The following is a 19,699-nucleotide window of genomic DNA, read 5'->3' as shown; positions in this document are numbered from 1 at the left end:
TTTAAAAACTGTGGAACACTTTGCTGAATTGCCTTCCAAAAAAGCACTAATTAGGGTAAATGGTAATATTTTGGAAACAACCCAGATGTCCATCAAGAGGGGATTGACTATGGTATCACACAGACAATGAAAGACTATAGTTGTTAAAAGGGCAAGGGATATTTATTTCCATTCACGTTTCCTTCCACAATGTACTGTGGGGGGAAAAGCAGGTTTCAGAGACAAACGTATAGAATATGGGGGGGAAAGTAATATATATAAATGATAAATATATAAAATATATAATATAATATAATAATCTACATAAGTGATAAAATTCCAAAGGCATAGTTACTAACGATTATTTTAAGAAGGCAAAGAACACAGGAATTTTTTCATTGCTACTTCACAAACTTTAGTCATATTCAGATTTCTTACAGTGAGTCGGTAAATTTTTGTAAGGAGAAAAATTGATCAACAAAAACTTTAGAAAGGAAAGCTTATAAATTATGTCTAAAAAATTGCCTTTTAATTGATTTAATGCATAGTAGTTTTTTGTCTACATAGCAAAATTCACCCATCTTCCTCTTTTTTTTTTCCCTCCCCAAATCTTCTAAATTTAACAAGCCACTCCTGCTGATTATTCCTAGGCCTGCTGGGATTAGAGTTTCATCTCTGGATGAAATCTGGAGTTTAATGTCCAGCACAGGGTGTGCTGCTCAGTCCTCTCAACAACCCTAAGAGGGAAGGTGCCATTATTACCTCATTTCACACATGGAGAAACTGAGGCTCAGAGGGGTCCAAGCACTTTTCCAAGGAAGGTCAGCAGGGTAGGGGGCTGGCTTTGAACCGAGAGCCATGGTGGCTCCAGGGTCTGCATTCCTGACCACTAAACAGTGGGCTCCAGGCTGACTGCCCCACTTAGCCAAGACCTGAGAGAGAAAAGTTCCATTTTAAAAACTGGCTGAAAGTTCTGGAAATGCTCAGAGGCAGCCAGAATGGAAAAAGATGCTCAAAGGGAACAGAACTTCTCAAGGGGGCTGAGGCTGCCCTGTCATTTGTGACACATGGAAAACTTGACAAATGTAATATCCAGGCCGTTAGTGGGAGAACTGGTCATGCTCTTTGGCAAATTGCTCCCTCCTCCTCCCTCCTTGCCCCTCCCGCAACGCCACCCAGGGAGGGAGCACTTGGGACCATCTCAGAGGAGGCTTTTCTGGTGGCCGTGACTCGGTCCCAAATCTGCCCCAACTCGGGGATTGTGAGGAGTGATGGCCCATCCCTGAGCCTCTCGGGGCAGCGGGATCCACTGGGCCCCTCCAGCCAGTGCTGTTTCTAAGCCCTGGCTCTCAGACTGCCTCTCTCCCAGGTCCCCTGAGCTTGGCCGCATGAGCCACACCCTTGGCAGAGCCACGGAACAGTCAGGGGGAGTGGGGAGGATGTGGCATCTCTCAAATCTGCCTCTCCTGCGCTGGCATCCAGGGCGCTGCTCTCTCCCCCACCCTCCTGCCTCTCCTGATGCCCCCCACCCCACCCCCGCCCCATCCCCTTGGCCTCCATCTTGCCCTCAGAATCACTACCTGTGACGCAGGCACGTTAACCTCCAGCTCTCTTCCCACATAGGGGGATCCACCTGCGGGGCCTGACCCAGGATGGGAAAAAGGGACAAGGTGTGGGTCTAGCTTTGCCCAGCCTGGGCCCCTCCATAGCAGAGGAGGAGGTCCCCTTGGGTAGACTCCCACCATCAGCAGCTCAGCGAGTCCCCCTCTCCAGGGAGCTGCCGGTTCATGAGCCAGAGGGCAGAGGAGCCCACGTCTGCTCACCCTGGCAAGGAGGGCAAAGACTTCCATCCTTCATTCATCCCCTCATTCTTTCAACGTGCCCTCTTTGGGCAATGGCAGTGTGCCCAGCCCTGGGCCCTACCTTCAGGGCAATTACAGCCCAGTTTGGGGAGGGAAGTGGGGTGGAGAGGGATGGGGCACATGGAGGTGGTCACAGTAGGCTTTCTGGAAGACACGATATTCAAGAGTCCTGAAGGAGGTGTCAACCCGGGTTTTGTCCAGAGCCTGGCTGAGCTGAAGGCATCCACAGGCAGGGGGGAAGGGTTTGGAGCAACTTCCCCTTTGGCCTCAGTTGATAAAAACTGCGGGGGGTGGCTGGGTAGAAGGGTGCTGCTGAGCTTCTACCCCCAAAGGAGTGGGGTAGAGACAGGCTGGCCGGCCAGCTCTGAGCCAGGCAGATGTGTCGGGGTAGTGGTGCCAGGACAGGGCATGCAAAGGGAGGCAAAGCCGGGTGGATTCTACCAAGAGGGCCCCCGCAGGGTACTGCTCATGCTGCTGGCACTCCCATTCCGCATGCCCACCCCACCCCCCAATGCCCTCGCATGCCTGTGCCTCCTGCATGTCCTTTGTGTGACTGCTGGTTTTCCCCTGCTCCCCTCCCCGAGCTCTGACAAGGAGCATTGCCTGTCCCCAGCCTGACTCAGGAGACCACCTGGCACCTCGGGCCCTGCCCTCCCCGGATTCTCCCTGGATCGTAACCTGCAGGCTGTTACCTGCCTGATTCCCCACCTGACTGTGCCTCCAAGCCTTTGAGGAGGCAAGGGGTAGCCCTGAGGATCAGTGAAAGTTTGGGGCGCTAACAGCGCCCCAAACAAAGGCCTCAATCGAATAGGTCTGTTTCCAAGATGGCTGCCACCAAGATGGCAGCCCAGGAGCAGGCTGATTCCCAAGGCATTTGTGCTCATGGGAACTGCCGGCACCCATGAAGTTGCCCAGGTAGGCTAGTGAAGAGGGCCCGGGACCGGGAAGACCCTTGACTTGCCATTTGGAGCCCACAATTGGGGGAAAGGGGTGGCTGTGGCTTGGTGCCATCAGCTTCCTGGGCCCCCAGGTGTGGGGCATTCTGTGTGTCCCTCCCACCCCACGCCCCTGGATTCTGGTGGGGTTTGGGTGCCCCCTACCCGTGCCCCCAGTGTACGTGGCTCTCTCCCCTCCCCCCGCTCCCCAGCTCCAGCAGTACCCCCGGCTGCGGGAGGAGATGGAGCGCATCGTGACCACCCACATCCGGGAGCGCGAGGGTCGCACCAAGGAACAGGTGAGCCCACGCGCCGTCCCCTCTCCCCTCACCTTTCACCTTTCATTCCTGCCCTTGGGCTCACCTCCTTCTTCCCACTTTGTCTCTTCTGTCTCAGTCTCTCTTATACTTTCTCTCCTTGTATTAACTTTCTGCTTCTCTCTTGCTCTCTTTTTTGTTGTGAGAAAATATATACATAACATAAATTTTACTATTTTAACCAGTTTAAATTGTGCAGTTCAGTGGTACTGAGTACATTCAGATTGCTGTGCAACCATCACCACCAATCATCTTCAGAACTTTTCATCTTCCTAAAATGAAACCCTGTCCCCCTTAAACAGTGACTCCTAGGGACTTCCCTGGCGGTCCAGTGGTTAAGACTCCACGCTCCCAATGCAGGGGGTGCGGGTTCAATCCCTGGTTGGGGAACGAAGATCCCACATGCCCCACAGTGCGGCCAAAAACAACAACAAAAAAATGACTCCCATTCCCCCTTCCTCCCAGCCCCTGGCAACCACCATTCTCCTTTCTGTTTCTATGAAGTTGATGACTCTAGGTACCTCATATAAGTGGAAGCATACATTTGTCCTTCTGTTTCTGGGTAACTTCACTTAGCATAATGTTTGCAAGCTTCATCCACGTTGTAGCACGTGTCAGAATATCTTTCCTTTTTAAGGCTGAATAATATTCCATTGTATGAATAGACCACATTTTGTTTATCCATTTTTTTCCACTTTTTGGCTATTGTGAATAATGCTGCTATGAACACAGGTGCACACATATCTCTTGGAGAGCTTGCTTTTACATCTTTAGGGTATATTTCCAGAAATGGAATTGCTGGATCATGTGGTAATTCTATGTTTAGTTTTTTGAGGACCTGCCATACAGTTTTCTAGAGAAGCTGCTCCATTTTACAATCCCACCATCTGCTTCTCAACTATCTATACTCTGGTCATCTCACTTTGGGCCTCTCTCTCTCTCTTTGCTGTTTCTCTGGGTCACCATACACCCCTCATAGTTGCCCTCCCTTCCTTTTATGTAGTCATTTATCAAATAGTCATTCATTCATTCATTCAATAAGAAGCATATTCCCTGAAAGCTCCTCTGAGCTGGGAGGAACAGAGGTGAGCAGGCTCCCTCATGGCTCTCACAAAGCTCACAGGCGAGTCCTTTTTCCTTGGCCATATCCCTGTCATCTTCTGTCTATACCCACCTCTGGCTCCCAGTTCCCAGCTTCCATCCTCATACACCCCTTCTCCACAATAGTGCTGTCCCTAATCACTCACATTTTTGTTGCCGATGTTGTGTTTCTAAATCCTCACTGGTCTCTTTTTAATGACAAAATGGTAAATACTCAATAAAATATTCAATCAGTATAGAAATCATTAAATTACGAGTAAGTGTTCCTCCATTCACTCTTCCCCGCCCCCAGTCTCCCATAAAAGAACCATTATTAAAAGTGTGGTGTGTCTCCTTCCAGACATTTTCCCTAGGCACATACAGATTCCAGATTTCCTCTTACTCTTAAAGAATCACAATCCTGCGGTGTGTCTTGCCTTTTTTTCTCTGAAGATAATTGTAGCTAACATCAGTTGAGCACCTATTACAGGTCAGACCCATGACCTTCCTCCTCTCACTGTGTCTTCACCACTCCTGTGAGGCTGAAACCCTCCATTTGTGGAATTTGAAGCTCGGTGAGGAAGCAGCAGGGCCTGGGTCTGAACCCGGCAGTGAGCATCAGGAATGTCACCCCCATCACAATTTGGTTACAAATCCCATCACTCTTAATTATTTGCAAAGGGGATTTTCCCATGCCAGAATCTGGAAGTTATCCTCATTCTTCTGAACAGCTGTAGAGTGCCTTTCAGTTTAGAGGACACCATAATCTATTTCACCTTCTGATAACCGTTGGCTTGTTCCCAGTTTTTCTCTGCAACAAACCACACCAGACTGAACACCCTGCTACATGTATCTTTGCTCACTCAAGGAGCTTATCTGTGAGATATAGTTCTAGAAGTGAATATATGCATTTTATTGTTGTCAACTATTGCCAAACTGCCCTCCAAGAAGGTGATACTCATTTACAGTTCCACCAATGGTATGTGAGAGAATCTGTCTTCCCACAGTTGTGCCCACACTGGTCATTATCAATATTTATTATTAATTTGATAGGTTAAAAAGGGGTCTCATTTTAACTTACATTTCTTTATTAATGAGAGGGAGCATTTTTTGCATATCCTTATTGGTTGTATGCATTTCTTCTATGGGTTACCCATTCATGTTCTTGGACTATTTTGATTTGTGTTTCTTGTCTTCCACTTACTGATTTATAGGAACTCTTTGTTTATTATGGATACTATTATGGATACATCTATTTATTGTGGATTATACACTGATTTATTATGGACTCTATACATGCTGCAAGTATGCTTCTCCCAGCTTTTCATGCATTTTAAAACTCTGTGGTATCTTTTCCACTTTACTGCTGACCTGTGTATCCTTGAAGGTCATGCTCCTCATCGATATTGAACTGGCTTACATGAATACCAACCATGAGGACTTCATAGGCTTTGCCAAGTGAGTGCTCCCTGGTCAGAGAAGGTGACACCTCGTGTGACTGTGTGTGTATGTGTGTGTAGGACCCAGGCCTGTTGGGTTAAGTCTCTGGGTCTGGTGCCCACTGAGCAGTAGCAATGAAGCCGGGCCTCTTGAGAGAAGTTTCTGGGACTCTTCTTTCTCTCCTCATTAGTGCTCAGCAGAGGAGCAACCAGATGAACAAGAAGAAGGCTTCAGGGAACCAGGTGAGTGAACTCCAGTGCCCCAGCCGGAGGGATGGAGGGTGCCGGATGGACGCCAAGCTCTGAGATCCCCCTCCCCCGAGGGGAAGGGTCCCACAGGGGCCAGAGAGCCTGTCAGATGCCAGCCACAAGCCTCCCACTCTGCATCAGTAACCCTCTCTCCTCTCTCCCGGTGCTTCTCGTGGTTGCTATGGTTACCTCTTTGCAGGATGAGATTCTGGTGAGTACCAGGACTGGGGCTCTTGGTTTGTGTAGTGAGGGGGAGGAGGGGACCCATTTGTAGTGGGGATGTGCAGGGGTCAAGAGGGCACCCTTTGGCTTGAGCTGCTTGCACACCCCAGCACATGGGTGTCCACATATGCACTCAGGCCAGAGGCAGGGTCTAGCCACACAGAGTCCCACCAATCTGTCCATCATTGCGCATGAACTAAGCATCTACTTCAGCCAGAGGTAGACCATGCGGGCTGGGGTGGGTGAAAATGCCTGGCAGGGGCCTGGCACTGAGTAGGAGCTCTTTAAATATCTGTTGGATGGATGGATGGATGGATGGATGGATGGATAGATGGACGGATGGATGAGAGAGAATGTTTTTAAGCTGGCATCTCTACCAGAGAGTTGAGTAATAGGTGAATGAAATGTCAAGAGACCAGTGCCTCCTTACCTATTCTGTCCTTCAGATCTCTGCTGAAACATCACTTCTCAGCCCCGGTTGTACCACCAGCCATAGGGTTTGAGCTCTTCCAGAGACTGTAGTTTCTTTGTGATAATCTAGGTGTTTGTGTGATTACTGGCATCATATCATTTCCCTCTTGAACCCTATAAGGGGAAGGGCTGGGTCTGTCTTGTTCACCAGTAAATCCTCAGCCCCCAGTGCAGTGCCTGGCATACAGTAGGTGCTAAATAGAATGAAGGAGCTAATGAATGCAATATCCCAGGGCAATTCGGTTCAGCAAACACTCACTGGTGCCTGTACTGTGCTGGCCCCTGGACAGGAGTCAGACTCTGGCCCTGCCCCTTGGAAGCCTGGGCTTGTAGTCAGGCCCCAGGCAGGGTGGGAGTGGGGGGAACAGGAGGTCCCTGGTGCTGGGGCTCCTGAAGGGGGTTTTGGGTGAGCAGGGAGGAGGGCAGAGCTGGGGGTGGCCGAGGGAGGACAAAGGCTGCGAGTCAGGGCAGGAGCAGGGTGGAGAGGTCTGCTGGTCAGACTGGGGAGATGGAGGGCCAGGGTGTGGCATTCAGACTCAATTCCAAAGACAGTGACAAGATGCTGAGGGGATCCTCTCCAGACCGGGACAGGGTGGGAGGGTGGTCATGAGACACTGGCTACCACATCCCTGTTAATGACTAAGGCAGCTACTAGCTGTGATCCGCTGTGTGACTTGGGTTCTCTGCAAGGTTCTCGAGGAAGCCAGAGAGGTTTAAGGAGGGCTGGGAGTGGGGGTGGGGGGGTGCTTCGAGGGCCTTAGAAGCAGGCTTGACCCCAGAGGGCTTTCCTGCCAGCCCCAGGCTGCTCAGTCTTCTCCGGATGCTCAGGGGAGAAGCCAGGGAGGACAGGGCTGGGGGAGGGAGCAGAAGCAGCTCCCTTGTCCCCTCAGTCTGTCCCACCACCAGGGTCTGGTCAGTGTCTCTGCCCTTGGAGCAGAATCCACAGGGCCTAATCTGTGTCAGTGGCTCAGGACAGTCCCAGGGACAGCTGCTTCCTACTGTGAAAAAAGACCTTTGCCTGTTCCTCTGGGCTTCTCCGGGGAAGAGGAGGCTGGGCAATTTGTGCTCAGCCCTCCCCGCTGCGTCTGTGCTCTACCACCCCACCCCTGTCCTGGGGCTTGGAGGCAAAGACTCTTAGAACCCTACTATCACAGCATTCATGTATTCATGCCACAAATATTTATTGATCACTTACTGTTTGCCTAGCACTCTGCCAAGTGCTGGGATACACCAGTGAGGGAGAGAGTTCACAATTTAGCAAGACAGACTGACATCAACAGATAATCACACACATATACACACGCACACAAATTCAAAATTCCAGTCATTGTCATAGAAGAAAGCTTAAGGGAGTGATGAAAGATTATAATAGGGGTCCTGACTTATATGGGGGGCCGGGGAGAGCCTGCCTGAGAATGTGACTTCTGAGCTCATGCCCAGAGGATGAGTAGGATTTGCCAGGCAAACAGGAGGAAGTGCTTTCTAGGCAGAGTCAACAGAAGCACGTGCAAAGTCCCTGAGGTCAGAAAAAGTCTTTGAATAAACTGTTAACCTGAAAAGATACTCAGAGTTATCTTGCCCAATCAGCCACCTAAAGTCTGCTTGCACACTTTTTAGCAGTGGGCAGCTCGTCCCCTACCAAGGCCACCAGTCCCCTACTCAGATGGCTCTGTCAGTAGGCTGTTTATCCTGAGCTGACCTCTGCCTTCCTCTGTCTTCCCCTCTGTTCACTTGTGGTTCAAACCAGGGCAGGTCTGGCCCCCACCCTCTCTGACCAGCCAGGCCTTGAAGAGCTGGGGGAGGGGTGAGCTTTTGAGGGTTTCTCTTTGCCTACCTACATGGGGAATCCTGGCCTCTGTCCACTGACTTCCTGCCCCCCTCCCACCCTCCAGGTCATCCGGAAGGGCTGGCTGACCATCAACAACATCGGTATCATGAAGGGAGGCTCCAAGGAGTATTGGTTTGTGCTGACCGCCGAGAATCTGTCCTGGTACAAGGATGACGAGGTAACTAAAGGGCCACTGGTCATCAAGGGGTTTGGCTGGTGGCCAGAGGCAGGCTGAGACCCTACCACAGGCTTGGAGTGGCCTGAACCACCCACAAGGGGGATTTAAAACTCCCATCAGAGACCTCTGGGTGGAGGTGGGAGGTCAGGACCAGAGGCACGCAATCCTGGGGGCTTATCCAGGCTGGATGGAGAAGAGGGCTTGGCAGGACTGGGGAGCCTGGGGCTGAGCGCCCTGGGGTGGGCAGGGGGGCCGGGCATCCCTCTCTGACCCCACCAGCCCCGCAGCCTTCCTGTTTTCTTGCTCCAGGGCGTGCCTCCTACTCCGTGGCCTCCACAGGCCCATGACACACACGAGTCCAGCTGCCAGACACGCTGTTAACCCCTGCACCCCAGCCCCCCAGCCCCCAGCAGTCCGAGGGGGATGCCCAGGGTGCCTCCAGCTAGAGGGGCGAGGAGCGATGGGGCCCCACAGAGGCACCACCCCAAGCCCCTCCCTGCCCACTGGGCACAGGGAAGCCCAGCCACCCCCACTTCCCTGCTGCTGGTCTCCTTTAAGAACGAGTCTCTTTGGCTTCCACATCTGGATTCCAGAGGTGACCAGAGAGAGCAGGGAGGGCTGGGGGGGAGGGGGCTTGTGGTAATGAACTCCAGCTGGCCAAGGAGTGGGGGGAGGGACCCCCTTCTTCCTGAGGGGTCTGTTGAAGGCGAAGGTGCTCTGCGTGGGGGAGCAGAGCCTGGGGCGGTGGCCTCCGATTTCGCTCTCCAAGCCCCCCTCCTTGATCCCTGCCCCCTCCAAGTCTCCCCAGGCAGGGCCCCCCTCCTCACTTTGGGCGGAGCCCTCTGTCGTCACCGGCGGGGGCGCCAAGCCATCTGGACCTCATTACCCCAACCCTGGCCTCTCCCAGAGCGTGGGGCCCCTCGAAGGGTGGAGCGTGAGGCTGTGCGGGGCACGGGTGTGGGGACCGCTTCCTGCTCTACCGCCTGGGCAGCCTCCCTAGACGTGCCCGTGCCCCACCACTCCTTGGGCTCCTGTGTTGAGGTTCCTTGCACAGGGCCAGGGGACAGTGTGACCTGGGGCTGGGGGCCAGCGACGGGCTACACTGGGGGGAGGAGGGAGTATATCTGAGCGGGGCCCCCGTCCTTGTGTGTGTGTGTGTGTGTGTGTGTGTGTGTGTGTGTCGGGGGGCTGGTCTCTGTGGAACTTCGTGTGTACATTTGAGTTGAGTCGAGTGTGACCCCGGCGTTGAGTGTACGTGTGGGTGGGGGAGGGCTGGCCAGTGAGTGCTGGGAGGTGAGGGTGTATGTGAGGCTTGTGGACGTGGGGTGTGGGTGTTTGACAGGAGAGTGTCTGGGGTGTAAGCATCGGGGCGTGTTCGGTGTTTGAGGGTTTGCATGTGTGGTTGGGGGCAGACCATGTGTGCCTGAGCCGTGTGTGCCCGTGCCCGGTGTGTAAGCGTCTGTGTGTATGTGTGGCGAGTGGGCTTGAGGAGGGAGGGCGTGCGTGTGGCACGTTTGAGGATATGTATTGTATGTATTGGGGATGTAAGGATGGGAGAGGGCTGGTGTTCCATTGTGAGCGGGTGTGTGCGTCTGTGTGCGCATGTGTGTGCGTGCACTTGTGTGTGCTTGGGACACGGATGTGTGATTTAAAATTCGAGTGTGGGAATGTATGTTTCCGAGTTGTAGGTGTGTTCGTGCCGAGGTAAGGTTGCGTGTGTGTGTTGGGTTGTGAGTGGATCTTTTTGCCCTAAAACAGCTGGGGACAGGGAGGTGGTCCGGGCTGGGCGGAGGGTGGTCTGTCCCCCTTCTCCACCCAGCCACCAGCCGTCTGGTCTTTGGGACTTGGGTGATCCTCTGGGCAGACAGGCGGCCGCCCACATCCCCAGCCCTCACTGACCCCCCATCTTCTCACTCTTCCTCCGCCACCCATCAGCAGCCCCACCCCGTCCCACAGCATGGTGGCGCCCCCATCCCTGTTGCCTCCTCCCAGCCCACCCTGTACCCCCCAAGCCCCCTGCCCCGGCTCCGGGCTCCGGTTCTGGGATGGCGCGCGGGGGTCGCTCCAGCTCTCCAGCGGCGGTGCCGAGGGTCTAACCCAGCCCAGCCTAACCAATGTGCAGACTACTGTACAATTTGGGAGTCCTGAACAGATAGTCTAAACACTGGGTAGACGGAGTGGAGGTGTCCTCTGATCCATCCAGGCTGCAGTGTCTGTCCGTCGGGTGAGAGCTTCGGCCCCATGTCCTGGAGATGCAAGGTCCCCAGCCCAGCCCAGCCAGCCCGGGGTCCCCTCTCTGCTCTGACTCCCCTTCTGCCTCCTTTGACGTGGCAGGGGTGAGCGGGAGCTCTGGCTGGGGAGGAGGGGCCTGGGGACGGGCCGGCCTGCGGGAAGGAGGGGGCTGCTCCTACCTAGTGTCCAACCCCAGAGCAGAGCGCAGGGCGGGTGGCGGCGGGGCCTCCCTCGAATGCTTCCAGATGTTCCCTGGCCGCGTGTGCAACTTCCTCCTCTCCTCCCCCAGCCGCCCTCTGGGGCTCCCGGCCACCCGCCTGGCATAAAGAGGGCTTTATGTGGCTGGATGGGCCAGGGGGGTGTGGGGGGCAGAGAGAGGTGGGCAGGATGACGCCAGGACGGGGAGCAGGGTCCTCCGAAACCCAGCCCCCGACCCGAGGTCCGAGGCGAGGCTCATGCCCAAGCCCCGAGTCCTCCAAACCCACACGGTCACCCCCCACTGGGCCCCCGGGCGTGGGCCCTGTGGTGTTGGGTTGGCTAGTGGGGTACAGGCAGCAGGAACCCCTCCCCTCCTCCCAGAGCCCCATCCTGGGGTACCTCCTCCGAAGATCCCTGAGCTCCTCCCCTCTGTCTGTAGGACAGAGAAGCCTACGGTCACGTGTCAGCCCCCACCAGACGGACACACATGTGCACACAGGCCTGGCACCCACATGCCATCCACAGATAAGCGTAACTCCTCCCAGACGATACAGATAAACCACACAGATTCAGCCCATTACGAAAACTATATGCACATAAGCATGTGCACCCACAGCGCATGTCCCGCAGGTACATTCACGCAGACACGTGGACATTTACAGTTGCCACACCTCCAAAACTGTGCACACGTACAAACACGCTCACACGCACACACGGCCGGGCTGGCACCTCCTCAGGCACCCTCGTGCACACACAGGGACACATGGGCCCACGCACAGTGGTGAGAGGACACGTGCTCAGACGTGCACATGTTTGCACAGACATACAACCACACACGTTGCACACACAGACTCACCATCTCCAGGCTTGTGCTGTGTGCCTGATTGCTAACACATGGGCAGCTGTGGGGAGTGGGCTGAGCCAGCCCTTTGAAGCTGCCAGGCCTGGTGGCCGCCCCCCTTCCCCGTCTCTCCAGTCAGGAAATGAAGTCAGAGGCTTATCCAGAGCAGGCCCCATCGGCCAGGCTGGCGGCAAGAGAGGCCGAGTGCGGGGTCCCTGGCTGGGGCTGGCCTGGCTCGTGTCCAGGGCTTGCTTGGGGCGGGATGTGGGAGCCAAGCTCAGCCTCGCCACCCCAGGCTCTGGAGCTCTGGCATGGATGCGGAGGCGGTGGGACGGGCTTGAACGCCGTGGGGAGCCGAGGTGCCCAGCAGACCCAGGGCTCCGTGGCCAGGCTTTCATCAGACAGCACCCGTGCAGTGCAAGGGGGCTGGTGGTCTACAGCCCCAGGTCCCCCCGCCCCGCAACATGGAACATCCTCAGGGAGTGAGGCGTAGCAGAGACAGCACCAACCTCACCCATCACTCCTCCCTCCCCCCCAGGAGAAAGAGAAGAAATACATGCTGTCGGTGGACAACCTGAAGCTGCGGGACGTGGAGAAGGGCTTCATGTCCAGCAAGCACATCTTTGCCCTCTTCAACACGGAGCAGAGGTGCCTGCCTGCTCCCACGGGGCCCCGGGGAGTAAAGACGGGCCCACAGATCCAGAAGAGAGAGATCTGCCCCAGGCTCCCCAGCAAGTCATTCATCTGACAAATATTTGTTGAGTTTCTAATCCGTGCTAGACTCATGTCAAGATCTCGTTCCTGGCCTCCCTCCCGCCACCCCCTCCTTTCTCCTTCCTGCCTTTCCTCCCTCCCTCCCCGTCTCTCTCTCTCTCTCTCCCTCCCTCCCTCCTTCTTCCCCTCCTGTCCTTCTGCAATCACTTGGTTAGTACCTGCCCTGCATAAGATACTGGCAGTACCAAGCCTCTCCCCTCCCAACCCAGGGCTGACTCTAGTGGACTTTCTCCTACTCAGAGATGAGGGTTCAATACAACTGCCAAGAGGGGAAAGCCTGGGAGGGGGCCAATGGGGGTTGAGATCTAGCCAGGGGCTGCACTGTCATGGGTGCCCCCTTTATGAGAGCTCAGTCCCTTTCTAATAGAGTATTTTACTGCTCATTTCACTAAATCCTCTCAATGACCCTAAAAGGCAGGAATTGTTATTATTAACCCATGTTCCAGACGAGAAAACTAAGGCTGGGAGAGAAGAAGGGACTTGCCACAGCTGGCAAGTAAGAAAGCCAGGATTGGCCGACAGGCACGATGACCCCAGTCCACGCACGCCATTAACCACCAAGGTGAATGGGCTTTGCCCCTCATCTCCCCTCACCACCTGCCCCATCTTGCAGGAACGTCTACAAGGATTATCGGCAGCTGGAACTGGCCTGCGAGACACAGGAGGAGGTGGATAGCTGGAAGGCCTCCTTCCTGAGGGCTGGCGTGTACCCCGAGCGTGTTGGGGTGAGTGGCAGGGGAGGTCGGGGAGGGGCAAGCTGCTTAAAATAAGGGGCTCCGGGGGAAGCCATCCACAGTGATGCCAAGCCATTCCATATTTTCGGGCTCTTATTGGGCTCAGAAATAGCAGGGATCCTCCCCCCTACCTGCTCTGGGGTGGGAGCAGAGTTAACCCTTCCTCCCATCCTTCTCCAGTGCGGTTTTACATGACTCTTTCTCTGACACAGATGGCATTTCCGGCATCCCTTTCACATGATTATGCTTTCTTGTGACTGCCTTCACTTTTCTACCCTCTTTCACTGTGACAGTGTCTAGAGTTGCCCTACAGTTGGGGTGCAGTGCCCTGGGTTTACTCATTCCCTCTTCTTTTCCTCTCTCTGTGTGTCTGCTACGGCTGTGCTCGCTGGTGGCGGTGGCGATGATGGCAATGCTGGTGTGGTGACCTCTATGGCTTTGCTGTGGGCCTCCCAGGACAAAGAGAAAGTGAGTGTGTCCCTCTCTCACCTTCTGCCAGGCATCTCTAGCCTGGCGACAGATCTGGCCAGGCCTTTAGAATCAAGAAGGGTCCTTGGAGATGTCCTTTCCTAATTTATGGACTGGAAAAGTAAGGCAAATTCTAGGTACTAGAGTCAGAGCCAAGATAAGGCTGAATGAGGGTCTGGGGTCCTGAGAGGCACTGGGGTGGGCAGAGCCCAGAGACCCAGAGCTATGGGGGAGCTGGTGTCTTTGTGTACAGGCCAGTTGCTTCTCTCTGTACCTCAGCGTTCCAGGCATCCTTGAAGGGGCTGGGACCCTGGGGATGCCTGGAACCTGGCTTTGAGGGCCTAGCCATCCTGATGCCCTGTCCTCAATGGCAGGCCAGTGAGACGGAGGAGAATGGCTCAGACAACTTCATGCACTCCATGGACCCACAGCTGGAGCGGCAGGTGGAGACCATCCGGAACTTGGTGGACTCATACATGGCCATCGTCAACAAGACCGTCCGCGACCTCATGCCTAAGACCATCATGCACCTCATGATCAACAATGTGGGTGCACCACCGCGTGGGGGGCGGGTGCTCTCGTGGGACCAGGGAGGCAGGTGGCCAGGTTGGCCTGGGGTAGGCACGGGCTAGTCACGTGGGACCAAGTCTGGGGAGGGAGGCATGGGTCCACGCCAGAGCTATCCAATAGAAATATAATGTGAGCTTCATATATTATTTTGTAGATTCACACAACCAAGTTGTTCCAAGCATGCTTAAATGATTTCCAGGAGGGGCTAGGAATCTGCATCTTTTGAGAACTCTCAGACCATGTTTTGAGATCTCCCACACCATGTTTTGAGATATACACCACCCCACGGAACCACTTCCACCATGACTTAGTGAAAAAGCATGGCCTGAGGGGAATTAGAACTGTGTTGGAATCCTGGCTTTGCCTCAAATTCCCTGTGTGACTTTGAGCAAACGAACTACCCTCTCTGAGCCTCTGTTTTCTTATATGTAAAATATGGATAATGATAAGAGTTGAGGATTAAATGAATATAAAGTGCGTAACAACACAGTGCCTGGCATGTAGTAGGTGCTCAACATAAATTTAGATATCGAATAAATGAGACACAGGCCTACAGCATAAAAAAACCTCAGCATCTCTCCACAAATGTTCCAGAGCCTGGGCCAGGTAACATCTGGGAATTTTTTTTTTTTTTTTTTTTTTTTTGCGGTACGCGGGCCCCTCACCGCCGCGGCCCTCCCGTCGCGGAGCACAGGCTCCAGACATGCAGGCCCATTGGCCAAGGCTCACGGGCCCAGCCGCTCCGCGGCACGTGGGACCCTCCCGGACCGGGGCACGAACCCGCGTCCCCTGCATTGGCAGGTGGACCCCCAACCACTGCGCCACCAGGGAAGCCCCAACACCTGGGAATTTTTAAGGCGAACATTAACCCATGCCCTACACACAGAGACTCACATTTCACCCGGTCCAGGCACACATTCACACCTGCTACTCAAGGGCTTAGAAAATTTTAAACTGTCGTCTTCCTTATTTTGGTCCAGTGGAGCATACAAGTCTTTGGAAAGGGTGTAACTACCCCATTTTACAGATGAGGAAACTGAGGCTGAAATAAGCTGAGTAACCAGGTGTCCTGGTGCATAATAGGCCCTGAGTGTTCTCCTAGATCTATGACCTTTAACAGTTCACTTTTCTTCTCTGGACCATCTGAGAAAAAGGGCAAGCGGGGAGGCGGGGAAGCAAGCGAGATCTCCGAGTTTAGGCAGTGACAGAGCCCCATCCCCGAGCTAGTAGGGCCCGGCGGGGAGGGCAAATTGGTACAGGCGTCAGGTCCCAGCCCTCTCCTCTCTTTGCCCGCCCGCAGACCAAGGAATTCATCTTCTCGGAGCTGCTGGCCAACCTGTACTCGTGCGGGGACCAGAACACACTGATGGAGGAGTCGGCCGAGCAGGCGCAGCGGCGCGACGAGATGCTGCGCATGTACCACGCACTGAAAGAGGCGCTCAGCATCATCGGCGACATCAACACGACCACTGTCAGCACGCCCATGCCCCCGCCCGTGGACGACTCCTGGCTGCAGGTGCAGAGCGTACCGGCTGGACGCAGGTACCAGGGCCGGCTCGCACGGCCCCAAAGCCCCCCAGCCCGGGGCCTGCTGGAGGAGGGCCGGGACCGGGCAGTGGCGCGCAGGCGTCACCGGGATGGCTCCCACCTGGAGCGAGGGGCGGGGCTTATCGCGGGGCGGGGCTTATCGCGGGGCGGGGCTTGCCGTGGAGAGCTGGCTGCCGGGAGGGGTGGAGCTGAAACATTGGAGCCTCTGGGGGCGGGCTTAAACTCCGGCCTAAGGCGTGGAGGGGCGGAGCTTGCGCGCATGGGCGTGGCCGGCACCCAGCTGGGGGCGGGGCCTCACGGTGGGGCGGAGCCGCTCATCTCTCTCCCCTCCTTGTCCTTCGCTCCCTGTCGCCCGCAGGTCACCCACGTCCAGCCCCACACCGCAGCGCCGAGCCCCCGCGGTGCCCCCAGCCCGGCCCGGGTCGCGGGGCCCTGCTCCTGGGCCTCCGCCTGCTGGGTCCGCCCTAGGGGGGGCGCCCCCCGTGCCCTCCAGGCCGGGGGCTTCCCCTGACCCCTTCGGTCCTCCCCCCCAGGTGCCCTCGCGCCCCAACCGCGCCCCGCCCGGGGTCCCCAGGTGAGTAGGGGCTGAAAGCGGCGGAGGAGACCGCCGGGCGGGCGTGGCCGGGAGGGAGGTGGGGCCGGATTCCGGAGCATCGGCCCAGGTCGCCAGAGCCGGCCCTCTCTGTCCAGGTCACTCGGACCGTGGGTGCCAGAGCCACCGGGGGTGTGGCCGAGGGCTGGCGGAGCCTGCCCCCAGGGAGCGCTGAGTTCCGCAGGTGGTCGTTTCTGGGGAGGGGGCCGTGGGGCTCATCCCACCTGCCCTCTTCTTTCCAGCACTTGCATGGCGCTTCCCTCCTTTTTCAGTCTCTCTCTCTCCCACGCGTTGCCTCCCTTCTCCTTTCCCCTTCTGGCCGCTCTCCTCCGTTCTCCATTCCCTCCTCTACTTCTGTCTCCCAGCTCCTAGTGAGCCTACCTCAGGTCTGAGGATCTGAACCCAAGCCCTCTCTGGATGGGTAGATTTTATTCACTTACACTCAGGGCTACCCTGGTGCCCACACTTCCCAGTCCTGACTCTTTGGACCTGTCCTCGAGGGTTGTGACTGTGTGACCAGCAAGGTGTGTGATGTGTGTGTGGGCGTGCACACGGATGTGAGAGTGTAAGAATGGCACCCAGGCATGCGGTAGGACGTGGAGCAGCTGGGAAAGGGGCCTGGGAGCCATGGGACAGCCTGATGGCTTTCTTCCTTCCCCTTGCCTCTGGCCTGGACCAACGTGGTGGGTTTGCGGGCAGGAGTGGGTGGAGGCTGCCCCATTCCCAGAAATCTCCAGGGAACAGGGTTCTACTTCATCCCTTGCCTTTGCCTTCTTGATCCATGACCTTCTTTCAAGGAAGCTCACTCTGATATTTAACTCAGTCTGCCCCGTTTCCACTGGCCATGTTCTCTGAGGAAGAACACATCAGACCAATAATATCCATTTATGTTTCCAGATGGCTGGAGGGTAGGGCCATGGGTCTAACCTCCATGAACCTACAGTGAAGCAGAGATGGGGCTTGCTCTATGGTGACCTGACGGCCAAGGCAGATGGGGTAAAGCAGGCAGCATGGTGTTGGCCAGGGGCACTGGACTGGAGTGGGCCTTTAGGCGAGTCACTTTCCCTTCCAGGGCCTCAGCTTCCCTTCCACCAAATGATATTTAACATTCTGCCTTTCTCCCAGGGTTGGTGTGGGGATCAGGGGGAGACAGTGGCTATAGGGATGCCACATTAACTGCAAAAGTGGCTATACGAACTATTTGCTAACTTCCAATGTGAGTTCAGATTCTTAAGGGTATTGGACATGCCCAGGCCTGTGCTGAGGTGTGACATGAGAACTGGAAGATCTGGTACCTGCTCTGACTCTAGTCTGGCTGACACATGAGAAGTCACAGCCTCAGAGGAGAGAGCAGTCTGGGGAGCTTCAAGGCAGCTTGACTTCGGTGAGATTCCAGGGCTGATGGAGAAAAGGCTCAGGTGGTGAGAAGTCAGGAGGGCGTCTGGGTAAGGAGCAGCAAGTGGGCAAAGGTTGAGTGTGGAATACATTGAGAGCTGCTGGCCAGAGCAGAGTGCAGGTAGAATGAGGGAGAATAAGAAAAGGTTGGGGCTTCCCTGGTGGCGCAGTGGTTGAGAGTCCGCCTGCCGATGCAGGAGACACGGGTTCGTGCCCCGGTCCGGGAGGATCCCACATGCCGCAGAGCGGCTGGGCCCGTGAGCCATGGCCGCTGAGCCTGCGCGTCCGGAGCCTGTGCTCCGCAACGGGAGAGGCCACAACAGTGAGAGGCCCGCTACCACAAAAAAAAAAAAAAAAAGAAAAGAAAAGGTTGCCCTGGGGACTTCCCTGGAGGTTCCAGTGGTTAAGATTCTGCACTTCCACTGCCGAGGGCACGGGTTCGATCCCTAGTCGGGGAGCTAAGATCCTGCATGCCGCACAGCACGGCCAAAAAAAAAAGAAAAAAAAGTTTGCCCTGGGTAAGCTGGGGCAGGTAGGAGAACCTTCAAAGTCCACAGAAGAGGTTGACTTGTTGGGCCTCAGTGCTGTGAGCAGCAGGGAGCCATGGAAGGCTCTTGGGTGGAGACATGACAGCTGGACCCTAAGAAAGCAAGACCTGTCCCTTCTGGAGCAATGCAGGTGGCCCTCTGAGCACGCCAGGCACGAGTGTGCAGGGAGCTGGTGCAAATGCCTCCTGTGTGCGGGCGAGCTTCTGTGTTGTGACTCCGCCCCCGCGTGTGCTTCAGTGTGCCAAGTGGCTGCATGCTCCAGATCCATGCTGCACGTGCCGGCCAGCGAGGTTGCTGGGCATTGGGGGGTGGGGTGTATGCGTGCTGTTTGTGGGCATGTGTGTCAGCGTGTGCATGCGGGGCTGTGGGGCCTCACCGCATGTGTGTGCACGCCCGGGCGTGTGCGTGTGCGTGTCCCCCCACCCCCAGGCCTGACCCGTCCGTGAGCGTGAACTGCCACGTTGATTTCGTGCTGTCTTTCAGAATCACTATCAGTGACCCCTGAGGAGCGTCAGCCACGGTAGGTACAGGCCTCTCCGCCTGCTGCATGAACCGGTGTGTCTGCCCCCTGCCGCACCAGCTCCACACTGCAGGGCCAACCTGGGACCTCCGAGGCAGGCCCCTCCCTCTCCCTCCTGCAGCTCCAGACTTATTCTTTCCTCTTTCTGTCCCCGCTGCCAGCTGGCTCGCTCTCACCTCCCTTCTCAGCGAGCCTCGGGACTCAGTGCGACTGCCCAAGACCTCCATGGCTGAGCCTGGGGAGGTCTTGGGACAGGCTCCGCACCCAAGCAGGCAAACCTGGGTGCTCTCTGGAGGCGTCAGAAAGAGCGCAGAGCTCATGGTTCATGGTGTTAGGGGCAGGGAGCTTGGCGGGGTGTGTGTGTAGGGCTGGACTCAGGCATCCAGAGGCCTTGGCATCTCACCCTGGGGTGCCACACTCATTCCCCGATCTGAGCCCTGCTGCTGGGGCAGGGCAGCCAGCTCCCAGCCTGAGAGCTCTGGAAACCGAATCCACGATAGGGCAGAGGAAGTCAAAGTCCTACCTCCTTCATCGAGCCAGCAAGCGAGCAGCAGCTGGGGGTGAAGGCTCTGGTTACTTGATGATTTGGGAAAGCCTGAGTGTCCACCCCCACCATCAGCCCAGAGCACAGCTCACAGGCCAGGCAGGTCACACCGCCCCTTCCCCTGCTTCCACAGTACTGTCACTCCTGCTGGTGCAGGACTGAAGGCGGCGTCCTC

At 55.9% G+C, this 19,699-nt stretch overlaps 1 protein-coding gene across 10 annotated transcripts in view; it reads left to right on the top strand.

Moving 5' to 3' along the window:
- The window catches only part of DNM1 (dynamin 1), a gene marked incomplete at both ends in the record, with an annotated part of 45,955 nt that overhangs the window by 24,784 nt on the left and 1,472 nt on the right, over positions 1–19,699 (top strand). For 5 of the 10 annotated variants that reach the window (XM_079705991.1, XM_079705992.1, XM_079705989.1 and 2 more), the window contains 11 exons: positions 2,989–3,075; positions 5,561–5,631; positions 5,804–5,855; positions 6,061–6,072; positions 8,447–8,560; positions 12,370–12,479; positions 13,219–13,330; positions 13,796–13,807; positions 14,182–14,352; positions 15,678–15,919; positions 16,284–16,499. In XM_079705991.1, coding sequence (XP_079562117.1) covers positions 2,989–3,075; positions 5,561–5,631; positions 5,804–5,855; positions 6,061–6,072; positions 8,447–8,560; positions 12,370–12,479; positions 13,219–13,330; positions 13,796–13,807; positions 14,182–14,352; positions 15,678–15,919; positions 16,284–16,499 — 1,199 coding nt within the window. Of the gene's footprint in view, positions 1–2,988; positions 3,076–5,560; positions 5,632–5,803; positions 5,856–6,060; positions 6,073–8,446; positions 8,561–12,369; positions 12,480–13,218; positions 13,331–13,795; positions 13,816–14,181; positions 14,353–15,677; positions 15,920–16,283; positions 16,500–18,943; positions 19,471–19,699 lie in introns of those variants that run through there. The other 5 variants (XM_079705993.1, XM_079705985.1, XM_079705987.1 and 2 more) reach the window with 4 other exon arrangements.

This window comes from Hyperoodon ampullatus (genome assembly GCF_949752795.1).
Source record: "Hyperoodon ampullatus genome assembly, chromosome: 6".
NCBI classification, from domain to species: Eukaryota; Metazoa; Chordata; class Mammalia; order Artiodactyla; family Ziphiidae; genus Hyperoodon; species Hyperoodon ampullatus.
This window is presented reverse-complemented; position numbering and strand designations above follow the sequence as displayed.